Source organism: Mustela putorius, unplaced genomic scaffold (genome assembly GCF_011764305.1).
Source record: "Mustela putorius furo isolate JIRA1106 unplaced genomic scaffold, ASM1176430v1.1 tig00000876_pilon_pilon_pilon, whole genome shotgun sequence".
Lineage (NCBI taxonomy): Eukaryota > Metazoa > Chordata > Mammalia > Carnivora > Mustelidae > Mustela > Mustela putorius.
Window position 1 is genome coordinate 1,661,783 of NW_025421506.1, and position 12,853 is coordinate 1,674,635.

At 43.7% G+C, this 12,853-nt stretch overlaps 1 protein-coding gene across 5 annotated transcripts in view; it reads left to right on the forward strand.

Moving 5' to 3' along the window:
• NTRK2 (neurotrophic receptor tyrosine kinase 2) overlaps positions 1 to 12,853 on the forward strand; it is a 324,578-nt gene that overhangs the window by 44,453 nt on the left and 267,272 nt on the right. For all 5 annotated transcript variants that reach the window (XM_004774102.2, XM_045086077.1, XM_045086078.1 and 2 more), the window contains exons 6-8: positions 1,999 to 2,135; positions 2,656 to 2,788; positions 5,397 to 5,702. In XM_004774102.2, coding sequence (XP_004774159.1) covers positions 1,999 to 2,135; positions 2,656 to 2,788; positions 5,397 to 5,702 — 576 coding nt within the window. The remainder of the gene's footprint in view (positions 1 to 1,998; positions 2,136 to 2,655; positions 2,789 to 5,396; positions 5,703 to 12,853) is intronic.

The window sequence follows — 12,853 nt, forward strand, 5'->3', positions numbered from 1 at the left end:
CCTCAGCAGAAAACTGAAGGTTTATTCTCTAAAGAGTATGAAGTCAGTATTATGAGGAACTCCAGGAAGAGCTGAGGCTGTGAGAACCATAGAAGGATGGATTTACATACCAAATGTTGATATTTCTGTCCTACTTCCTCTTCCGGGTAGGACACTGGAAGAGCATTATCTGAATAATCTGACCAGACTCTGTCCCAAAATGACCGAATGATATCAACATCAGGAGGTACCCAGGAAAAAAGGCTAAGAATATGGCCCCACAAGGAAACCCACCGTTAAATGCACAACGCTTCTAGTGCCTTGTTCTTAAAGATGTCTGAACAGCCAGTGATACCCACTGTTTGAGAAAAGCTTATAGCAAGAGACAAATAACCAAACAAAAAGATGAAGGAAAACAAGTTGCCAGAAACAATGTTGATGTGGAGAGAAGAAAAGTTCAAAAGGAAATGAGTAAGATCTCAAAGAGATCAGGCCATGTTGCACCCAGGAGACAAAAACAGAGTCCTATACAAATAGACCCTCCAGGAACAAAAGAAAAGCCTTGGAAGCTAAAATATGACAGATTGAAAACCTCTGAGTATGAAACTCAGAGTCTTAGGGGGCATTTTTGAAACCCTGTGAAAGATAGAACACAGTTTTCTGTGGGTTGCTGACAGGAAAGTTTCTGAAGAGTCTTGATGGCCACTGAAAGCTGGGTCTGATTGGGAAGTCCTCTGTCGATGGTGGGGACACCGTGAGACAGACCCCTGGGACAGTCTCGTTCCAGGCTGGTTTTGGTCATAAAGAAGAATGACTTGGTCAGGAAGGACTGTGTAGTGGGAGAGGAGTTTATACACAGTTCTGTGGAGACAGTGGGTCAGGGAGCCCTAGGTGGGTGCTTTATTGCAGTTAATGAGTATTGAAGATGAATTGCCTTTTCTGATCTCCGGGTTGCTCCTGTGTTCATGAGGCATTGTAGGTGTAGGGGACACAACTGTAGGGTGAATGCAGCCCCTAGAAGTTTCTGATACCAAGTGAGGGACTAGCTAGACAGGCAGGACCTGGCATACGGTTATTACGCTGTCTGGGACATACTTTCATACAGAAAATACTGTGACTCCCATGTGAGTTAAAGGAGTGTAAACACCCAATAGGTGTGATAGTTTAAGGAAGTGGTAATGGCATCAATAAAGCTTTTGAAATGTGGGAGTATAGATCCATGTGACTTTTTTAAAAAACCATACTGGAAATTTTACTATAACCCATTTTTCCCTTAATATTGAACTATGACTCATATAGCTTTGGGGCATTCTGATATTTTAATGGTCCAGCTTCATGTGTGAAGAATGCTTTAATACTTTAATTCTTCATGTGTGAAGAATGCATTTTCTTGGGGCACCTCAGTCGGTTAAGCATCCCACTCTTGGTTTGAGCTTGGGTCATGATCTCGGGTCCTGAGATTGCGCCCCGCGTTGGGCTCTGCACTGGGGCTGGAGTGCCTTCCAGAGTCTTTCTCTCCCTCTCCCTGTTCCCTTCCCTCCCTCTAAAAACAAATACACCCCCCCCCAAAGCTACATTCTCTTCTGTAATCTGACTGTCTCAAAATGTAGGACTGATGGTGGGGTCATCTTTATGCGTCACTTAGCATAAAAAATGGATTTATGTAAAAACATGGATGCAACAAAGGGAAAAATGAGGAGAACAACAAGACAAGATGGTCTACAGATACCAAGTTATGTTTTATAAACTACATTTTTTAATAGTAAAAAGTTATGCTGCAATAACACTTTTAAACAAAGTGCAAAATTTGTTTTCAAATCTCATAACTGCACATTTTTGGTGCACCTTAAACCTGTAAAGCTTACCAACCCAGCACTTTTTCAGATCAACATAAATCTGTCTCGGAAAGTCAATAATTATTGATTCTAAAGCAGGAAGAGTTTCTGATTTTTTGCTATTACTTTGACAGTGCATCAGATGATTCATATATGTCTCCACTTGACTTTTCTTGTTCCACAGGTTTGCCATCAGCAAATTTGGCCGCACCTAACCTCACTGTGGAGGAGGGAAAGTCTATCACATTATCTTGTAGCGTTGAAGGCGATCCAGTCCCGAATTTGTACTGGGATGTCGGTAATCTGGTTTCCAAACATATGGTAAGGCTTTTGTTTGGCTCTGGGTTCCTAGAGAGATGAGAGTGTCTCAGAACTTAGATTGGATTCATCTAGTGATGATCCCTTAATATTTTATAGGACCATACAGAGAAATTTATGATGAGTTTTCGATGTACGTTTACTTTCTGTTCATTCTTGTAATTAACAAAGAGGAGTGCAGGTTTGCATTTGAGTTGTGTATATCCAGTAGATTGGAGTCTCTGGGTCTCTAGTGAGCTTCTTGTGTCCTTGTGAGCAAGGTAAGGGATGTTCCTTGTGGTCTTTTCCCTTGGAGAGAGGTAGATAGGAATCCAAGGATTAAAGAAACTTTGCTCATTGAACAGTTATACTCTGGAGAAATAGAATAGCTCTGGATTTACACTTCTGCCTGGCCCCAGTTCAGGCCAGAAACCTTTTCTAATGGTGTATATTTTTTTCTTTAGGTAGGGGGAGAAACCTCAAGTCTTATCACTTTGGGATCAGCCCTAATAAGGATTGTTTTTGTCTGTTAATTCATTTGTAGAATGAAACAAGCCACATGCAGGGCTCCTTAAGGATAACTAACATTTCATCTGATGACAGTGGAAAGCAGATCTCCTGTGTGGCAGAAAATCTTGTAGGAGAAGACCAAGATTCTGTGAACCTCACTGTACATTGTACGTAATCAGAGGGGCATATGTTTTTAATAGCCTATGATCGTGGACACACATGCCTTTGTCACTGGGGCCCTCTGGGTGCTGCTTAAGTGTCAAAAAAAAAGTGTGTGCAGTGTTTTGTGTGTATTTTTTTTTTTTTAAGAAATATCAGTGTTCTATTTCTGCAGATCTCTCTTACACATGCATGTCTTTCTTTTAAGCTGTTTTTTTTTTAAATCTTAAGTTTATCCTCTTGTGTCTTCCCCTGTATTTTTTTTTTTTTTGAGAGAATGTATTTTGAGCTGGTTATCCTCCTCTTGTTAATCAGTTTTCGCTTATGTTCTGATACACCAGTTTCTAAAATCTTGTTCTCTATAAAAACAATATGAAGATTTAAATTTATGTCACCTAAAGCACAGTCTATTCCCGAACACCCGAGTGTGCTGTTGATAAAATAAAGCCTTATTAGCTTGACATCAAGTTTTTGTGGGCAGGTTGGCGGAGTCCTGCCTAAATGACTGAAAATTATTATTACCTGCAGAAAACGTTTATTATGATGGGTTTACATTTCTGTATACATTCAAAGTAAGATACGGGCCATTATGTTTCTTCAGTATGTGCATTATTTTCCAGTATTAAAAATCATCCACACTTATCTTAACATTCCAGATTGTAGCGTTTCGTGCGAACATGTACTCCAGTAAAAAATCACATATATTTTGCACATCGTTCCAAATTCTGAGCTAATCTGGTATAAATTCATGAGGTTTTACTGTGTCTGGGTCAGGATTTGGATGAGAAAACCACAAGTGGGCACGTGTGTATGTACGAATACACATTACGCACATGCAGACACATGGATACGCTGGCTAGTGTTCAACCACAGCACAAATTCCATATGTGATTGTTGGGGTGCATGACTGCAGTCACCAACCGTAACCCTTTGTCACTGTCAGCACAACCTCTGTGCCCAGTAGGTACTGGACTTATAATTTCTCATCATTTTGACCCACCCAGATGCCTGAAATCAATGTTATCCCCAAACACATGCAACCAGCTTCCGACTTTATGTCTTTAAGTCACCAATTCACCAAAAGCTCTTTTGAGCATGGTAGAAGGAATAAATGGGTCCTGGGCATGGGGGCCTGGGCTGGTGGGAGGAAGGTAAGTGTTGTCCCTATCCTGCTGTGGTCCTTGTATTTGTAACACAGACCTACAAATCAGGACGCTCACATTCAAAATTTCCTCTTGTAGTATCTATGGTGGTCACCATGGTCTGAGCAATTGACCTTATCTATCAAAATCTAGATCAAGAATAAAAGGAATAAATGGTGAAGAATTTTAACAACTGTGACAGCTTTGGTAGTGCCTCTGGCCAAAGTGTTAGCAGGCTGTAATTCCCCTCCTTGTGTGATGAACACGTACCACAAGAAGCAGGATCAAGAGGGAAGGGCTTCTGGGTCGGACATCAGGAGACCAGGATCCCTGTTCCAGATCTGTCTCGCTCGCTAAACTTGACCAAGTCCTTTAACCTCACTGGACTTGGGTTTCCTGACCTGAGAAAAGATGCTATGAGGTCTCTGGAGGTATTTTCCAGTCCTCAGTTGTATTATTATCAAAGTCAGACCACATTAAAATAAACAACTATGAGGGACTTTAAATACCTTTCCTCAGGATAAGTACTCTGTTTAAAGATGTTACTTGAAGGTTTGTTTCCCCAAAGGATAGAGTGCTTTAAAGTTAAAGTAATCTCTAGTTTGTTTGTCTAAGTTTGGATAGAACCCCAGACATTTAGAAAGGATCAAAACATTGGCTTCTGAAATCTAGCAAAAATGGAGTGTGCTGTAATGAAATGTGATGCTTTTTTTTTTTTTTTTAAAGGGATTTATTTGTTTGAGAGAGAGAGAGAGAGAAAGCAAGCAGGGGGATGGGTGGAGGGTGAGAGAGAGAATCTTCAGCAGATTCCCCACCGAGTGCAGGGCCTAAGTGGGACTTGATCTCACAACTCTGAGATCATGACTTGAGAGCCACCCAGGCACCTTTAAAGAGCATTTACTATTGGCAATCAGCAAAAAGTACCAATTAATCATACTTTATAATCAGTTTGCATTGGTAAGAGCATTCATAGCCTTAGTCAATTCGATCTGTTCTCGATAAGTGATGTCAGATTCAGGCTTCCGGCAAGATTTCCAAGGTCATTTTTGTCCGTATTTATGTTGTTTAGTGAAGGACCATAAAAAACAGTGCCCCTCAGCGTTTTGGTGACAAATCTACATAAGATCAAGGCGTATTTATTCGAAACCAAAGTTAACTTCAAATGAACCCTTTTCTGCTGTCAGAAATCTCCATGATCTATTTGGAGCTGGTTCTCACACTGAATAGATTTGAAAAATGACTATGATTCATGGGTCTTAAGTATAGGGAAAGGAGTCTCTTTGAAGCTCTCTGTAGGGAGTTCAATCAGCCTTGATGATGATTCAAAATATTGATGGATTCCAGAGTTGCCAGTCCTGTATTTTCTTAAACCAAAGGGTCCTTGAATAAAATCCCCTATTGATGACACAGAAATCTGGAGATGGGGAGAATTCTGAGCGTTCTGGTGCTATTAACTCTCTCTTTTTCAATTTAGTTGCTCCAACTATCACATTTCTCGAATCTCCAACCTCAGACCACCACTGGTGCATTCCATTCACTGTGAAAGGCAACCCCAAACCAGCGCTTCAGTGGTTCTATAACGGGGCCATATTGAATGAGTCCAAATACATCTGTACTAAAATCCATGTTACCAATCACACGGAGTACCATGGCTGCCTCCAGCTGGATAATCCCACTCACATGAACAATGGGGACTACAAGTTAGTAGCCAAGAATGAGTACGGGAAGGATGAGAAACAGATTTCTGCTCACTTCATGGGCTGGCCTGGAATTGATGACGGTGAGTACCTGGCGCTTCAGCACGGGGTGGGGGGAGTCGGAGGGGGGATGATCTGTCATGTCACCAACTGTTGACAAAATGGTGCTTACAGTAAACCACTCCCAGACCCAGTGGCTTAAAACACCAGTATTTAGTCTTGCTTATGGGTCAGAGGGGCTGTTTTGTTCCGTGTGTCTTTATTCTGGGGTATAGGTGAAGAAGCTCCATAAGAGACCTGCTTCATAGTAGCTAGTGTAGACGGCAAGCGAGCAACTAGAAATAGGCTTGGCATCTCGGGGACTAGCTTCGGTACTGGTACATGGTCTCTTCAGGCTGCATACCACCAGCCAATGGAAGCCATAGGGCCAAAGCCAAGTCCAAGGACAGGGACTCATACTCCCAAGGAGGTGATGGGAGGATGAATCATTTTGAACAATAGTCAGATGCACCCATTATTTCTATCTCAAGTGTTACCAAATGATGTTTTGTACCCCAAATGGCAAAACCCATGCAAAACTGTGGGCAGGTGAACCATATCTGGTCAGCTCATGAACTGGTGAGGATGTGTTTCCTAGCCCCATATCCGTTTGGAATTCAGGATCCTGCCCTCCCACCATGGGTGAGAGACCAGGGTCCTGGAATGCGTGGCTTACCTGGGCCAAGTGCAGAGGTTCTTTTATCGGAGCCCAAGTTGTGTTTCTAGGCGTGGTAAGTGCTTCCCTCTGACTGATGGTTTGGACTGGGTGAAGGATGGCTGGCCATCAGGAGTCCATTTCGTGGCCAGCAGGAGAATTTCAGTGTGAGTCCCAGTTATGGCAGGGACAACTGTAGTGCCTTTACCTGCTTCAGATACTGTCGCTTGGCGAGTGTTCTTACTTGCTGGATCTTGTTGCCCGAGTAACTGATAACACTGTGGAGGCTGAGGCCTATTTGGACTTTGGGACCTGGACCTGAGTAGAATTCGCTGTAACAACGCTGAGTTAATCACAGTCGCACAAAGATGGCTTGGCGGAGGAAAGGGAAGATGGAAACCTGGAGGCCAGGGAGGCAGGGGCTGTGTGGGCAGTGTGCACTTGGGGGCTCGACGGGCAGCTCCACGGGCAGAGATGATGCTTGAGAAGCCACCTGTAGCCACCAGTTTATTCCATTACACAATAAACCTCTCCATTTACCCTGGTGTTTATTAAATAGCTTTTTAAATGCACAAGCTTCCTTAGCATGTTCAAAGTGTTGTTTGAATTATGCAAATGTGATTTACAAACAGCCTTTCAGGAGCACATAAAGCAAGCTATGTTTGGACACCTTACCCAGACTACCCTTGGCGGTTGTTTTCTGTGCCATTAAATCTTCCTCTTCCTTGAGAGTTTAGCTGCTTGGCCCCATTTGCTGTAGTAAATCTCTAGATCACTGTGTTTCTTCCTGCATGTTTGGGGGAGTAGAGCCTTAGAGTAAAATCCACAGACTCTGCCTGGGGACAGAGTCTGTTCTATTTATGAATGATTTTAGATGTACCAGACAGTTGCAAAGACAGCACGGGGTCCCCAGACACCCCTCATCCAGTTGTCACTGTTGGGAACGTCTCACATTACTGCGGTGGCCTTTGTCAAAAGGAAGAAACTGACATGGGCACATGACTATTAACTAAACTTCAGACTTTATTTGAATTTTGTCAGCAGTTGCCTTTTGAAACTGTTGGAGGTGAACTTGATTCAGGGTGAGGGTCTGGCATCGGAAGGTTCTAGAAGTGGTTTGTGCGCTTTGATTGATGCTCGGTCCTGCCAGGGTAAAGCTGCTGGCTTCTATTTAACACAGGGCGTTGATGTATTTTCTTTTGAACATTTCTGTGTGGTGCCAATATTTGGTAGCGCTCCACTCCTCTTACCCATGTGGCCTCATTTTTATTGATTGCTTTTGTTAGTTTTAACTTAGCTAATGATAGGAAAGCATTGATTTCTGGTGTAAGAATCACCTGAAGTCACTCATGTATTCCCTTTAAAAGAAATAATCATCTACCAAAAGATAAAAGTCAAGGCTAATGTTATGAAGATTTTGTTCTTTCCTTCTTGTTTTTATCAAATCTTTGGAATATAAATATCTGCTTTTAGGAAGGACAATTTTTCCCCCTTTAAGTATTTACTCAAGGGCCAGCTATCAGGGAGTAATAAATGAAAGTGGAAATAAAAGAGACTTGGCCCGGGGTGATAGTGGATATAAATGGCCCTCGTGGGCTATAAACCAGTGTGACCAATTAGAGATTGACCTCACTTGGCTTGTGTGATAGAATCTTTGGTATTTATGAGATTTGTAGCCATAGAATACAGATAATGGCCTTTTAAAGAATTGCTTCCTTTCCCTCTTACCCTCCTTTAAAACTAAAGGAAAATAAACAAATAGAAAATATAAATATATATATTTCCCTGCTGGTCTAAAGTTTACAAGTTTAGGATGACAGGTCAAATGTGGTTTTATATTCCTTCAGTATTTCTGTTGTTGTCACATAGTAATTGGTAAGAAGTTTAGCTCTTACAAATCTTTTTGATAAGATGTCTCAGCTACTTTATTTGAAGAGACACTTTTTTTTTTTTTTTTTTGGATTGCAAGTTTCCTGGCTTGTGAGGAAGCAGGTGGCCTGGGAGGGGTGAAGTGAGTTGCTTTTCCATATGCGGCCAGGAGACTTAAAATGGCGGCTCTGCTGTCTTCAGAACGTGCCTTCACTGTCTATTTGTAGATGTAAAATGAAGAGCGCCTAAAGAAACGAACACAGAAATAAAAGCAAAGAAACAAAGTCCCTCAAATTAAAGTTGGTGAGCTTTCTGGTGAAGAAGATGGACTGGTCGGATGTAGTGATAGCCTTGATGACCTTTCATACCTCATGGTAGGGAAGACACGCTGCTCCTTCCTCCTTGGAGCCGAGAGACCTGGAACCACCACCGGCCAGGTCAAGAGGGCACCATCCGTGGGTATAAGGCTGTCGGCAGAGATCCCCATACAGTGTCTCTCCAGAGAGCCGGGCCCTCGCAGACTCCGACACCAGACCCAGCCAGGGTGCTAATGAGGACGGACAGGTGTGATGAGACCTTTCGATGTCAGCAGGGCCCCAGACACCAAGCCAGTGCCTTCCTATCTGTTAATCACTGGCAAGCTGGCTACTGACCGAGAAAGGGAGGGGACGCTTTCCCAAACTCTAGACACCAGACTGATCATTTTGGAGCCCACGTTTAGAACTGAATCTGGCTCTGATCAGCTTGGGGTCAAATTTAAAGCCCAAAACTCAACTGTTCGCTTCCAAACGAAATTTAGGAAACTGTAGCATTTATCCTTCTAGTACCCTGAGGAGTGCAGCTTGTGACCATCAAACTAATTTTATTTCATCGCTGTTTTCCATTGTCCCTGGAACATGTATTCATTAGGAATAATTTTCTCTGGCTTCTGAATGCTAGGATCCTGCTCCTTATCTCCTTATAGTGCATTAGAATCAACTGGGGATTTTTAGTGGTTATTTCATTAGTTAGCACACATTTCTAGGGCCCACCTCTAGCAATTCTGATTCACCAGCTCCCGGATGAGGCTTAGATTTTGGCCTTTTCTATTTTTAAGATCCCTAGTGACTCCAGTATGCACCCAAAGGTGAGTGTCCCCAGTCTGGATGAGAGCTCTGACCCAAGTAAGATTTTTCTGTTCCTTGTTGAGTAACAGACAATCCTCTGGTCACTTTAGGTTCCAGACTAAAATCTCAATTGAAAAATAGCATGTCCTGTCTGACTTAGAAACCAGAACTCTGGACTTAATTTAAGGCCCAGTTTCTTCTCCTCTGCCAGTCCAGGCTGTCAAGATGGGGGTGGGGGGTCGGAGCTGTCTAAGGAGAATTCAGGCCTTCTGTTGCCCAAGTAGAAGGGAGGGGGCCGGGGGCCGGGTGGCCAGCAAGTGTGCTCGCTGGTGGCTTTGTCTCTTGGGACCTGGGTGTGTTCAATGCTGATTCGAAGACCTTCCTCCTGGACAGCTTTATGGGATCTTGGCAATTCCTCTGTCTGTGGGACCCTCTCCTGTGATTCCCTGACAACAAGCAAACGTATCTCCATTCCAGCTGGTGGAAGCATCTCCTTCCTCAACATCCAGGGGCAAGGCTTCTGTTGCAGGGGTCCCTCTGCCCCCTCAAAGGGGCTGGGGTCAGGATGGACTTTCTCTCATGGGGCCTCCTTTTGGTCCACAGGGAGGCCCTGTGGTCCCTCATCCTGACTCCTCTGGGCTTACAGGTTGAACTCAAATGCCATCTGCCTCCTGCCACCATAGGTTGTTTTAGCCTCCTTTGGCCAGACGCAGGCACTTGTCCTCAGAGCCTTCCACCTGCGGGGAACTCAGTTTGGGTTCTCAGAGTGCTGTCCTGAGGCCCCATGGCTACGTAGAAACTTCTGTAGAAGTCCCGTATAAGCACCTGCCATCCTCTTTGGGACCTCTGGAAGTCTCAGTGTGAAGCCAAGGTTTCAAAGGACATGGATCCAGTTCTAGCCTAGGCAGGCACGGAGAATAGCCTTACCAGCATACCCATTCCTCACCTCCTTTGTGGCCATGAGGAAGAAACTTTGTACCCAAAACCACTTTTCTCTGGGCACTGCTTTGTCTTCCTTATCCAGAAGCTTGTGCATGCCCAGAGAGAAAGACTTCTGGACGCTGCCACTTGACTACATGAACTATCTAGACGTGGAACTCAAGAGAAAACGAAGCACAGTTGGGTTCCTGGAGAGGGTGGGTAAGCTCCTTCTGGTGTCCAGGCTCCTTCTTCTTCCCCTCCCATTCAGAACGGGCTCAAACGTATGTCACTGGGGACAAAACATCTCCCACCCTTACCCCTAACATTTGTCATGGTCACTGCTGAAGAGTACCTACCTCTCTCAGTAGTGGGGTGTTTTAAGGCTTGCTTTATGTTTCATTGTAAAGATCCATCCTCTATGCCCACTGTAGCTTTTGGACTTTGGTTGAACCTCTCATGGACTTATAAGTTAGGGCTTCCCAAACTTTAATGAGCGTAACTTTCCTGGACATCTGCTAAAATGCAGGTTCCGATGCCACAGATTTTGGAAGGGGTCTCAGATGCTGCATTTCTGACCAGCTCCTAGCTGATGCAGACGCTGCAGGTCCCAGACCACACTTTGGGGAGTGAAGATAGTTCCCTTCTGCCCTGCAGAACCTGGGGGAAGCTGTTGGATGAACTGCATGGACATTCGCCAAGATGGCAGTACTGACTCCTTGAGAATATTGACGAGTAATAATGATAAAAATACAGAATAGTTTATGCACAGAGATGAGCTCTAACAGGATTTGGCAAAAGGTAGGATGGATTCAATGTGTGGCTTAAGGAGGTTTAGGGAGAGTGGATAAAGTTGAGCCCTGATGGGACACACAGATAGGAAGCATGGGGCTATCCCGAGAGGCTCCAGAAATTCTGCTTAGAAGTCAGAGATAGGACTTACCTGGGGTAACAGTGATCCACTAGGTGGCCGTCATTGACATCTAGTCCTACATCCAGAAAAGCCTTCTTGGGGACTCAAAAGTGTGCGTGGAGAATGAGTGGAGGTTAGAAGTGGTGAGAATGTCTTTTCAAGCAGAATGGTAAGCAGAAATCAGTGGCAGAGAGATTACTTGTGAGCGTAATCAGGAAGAAACCTAGGGCCTTTGCTGGCATCTTTGGATCAGATAGCACAAGTTTCAAGAATTTTCAAGGTCAGGTATTTCTGTAATCATGAATGCATTGATTGTTGAAGAGTAGATTCTTTTATGAAAATCTCACCCAAGTGATTAATACTTTAGCCTTGCCACGAACCTAGCCAGAGCACCGGGTGATAAAACACCCGTGTTCGAAAGCTTCCCATTCTTCAAGCAGCACATAAAGAGTCTCTCTATGGCCCACTCATTCAGGAAGAATGTCACAGCTCAAGAATGCTCATTCACACAAGCAGTGGGAGTTAGTGACTTATGCTTCCTAATTCGGGAGCAGTTGTCTCCTATGCAAAATGTGCGTCGGGAACAAACTATAAATATTGGAAGAGTTTTCCCCACAGCTTCCCATTCGTGCTGTTTTATCAAAAGATTCATGACGTCTGGATGAACTAGAGCTCTCTGCAGCACTTAGAATTGCCCTCAAACTGGCAGATTTAGTTTTGGTGTACTTGGGCCAAAGAATGTAGGGAGAGGAAATTTCTCCAAATGTTGCACATTAAGAAAATATAAAGCCCCCCACGACTTGCTCCTTGGCCGTTTGTCAGGAGCTGTTCCTTGTCCTGGGAGTGAAAGGAAAGAAAGTTCGATGGGCTTTTCTGCCTTAAATAACTGAGAAGGGTATGGTTTGGCTATAGGCTCCTAATAATCATGATAATTAAGATTTATACTTAAATAGTTCTTTAAGTCTCAAGAGTACTCATGTTAATTAATTATGCTTCCCGAAGCTCCTGACGAGTTGCCAGGGCCAATGCTATTATCCTCTCTTGAGGTATGGAACATTCCTTTGTCACAGGAAAAGTGAAGAGCTCCCCCTCACCTCCCCCCCCCCCCCATGCTGCAAAGTACATTAGTGGTTCGGCCAAAAGTGAAACCCAGACATTTGGACCCCCAGTGTGTGGGGGCCCTGAGTTCTGCCTGCCATTTAGAAAAGGAAGGGGGAAGCATCCGGAAGTCAGAAGGAGGGACTGCCATGAGTTAGACAACAGTGCTGACAAAGCAAGGACAGTTGATTTGGAAAGAATGAATCTTTTGCGATTTCTTTATCATATGGAATTCTTTGAAATATTTTTCACAAACACACTAAACAGAGTCTGGGAACAGAATTGAGAGAGAAGTCTTTTTTTTTTTTTTTTTTTTTTGTAGGGCATTAGAGAGAGACTAAAAGCTGAAAGGAAGGAAGCCGCTGTGTCTTCTTCTGGCCTTCACCATCCTTTTTATCTATGCAGCAGGTTGGAAAGGGAACCCTCCCGCCTTCCCACAGGTTTTCTTTATCCCTTAACTACAGAGTCTTACAGTTAAAAAGTCATGGAGTTTTACTCACGAGGACTTACGCAGAGTCCTAAGATTTACTCACGAGCTGTAACAGCTTAGAATAGAGAAGCTCGAGTCTTCCATTTAAAGGTATTTCGCACAGAGGTCAAAGGATGCTGAAGTGCTTTGGTCTGACACATTGGGGA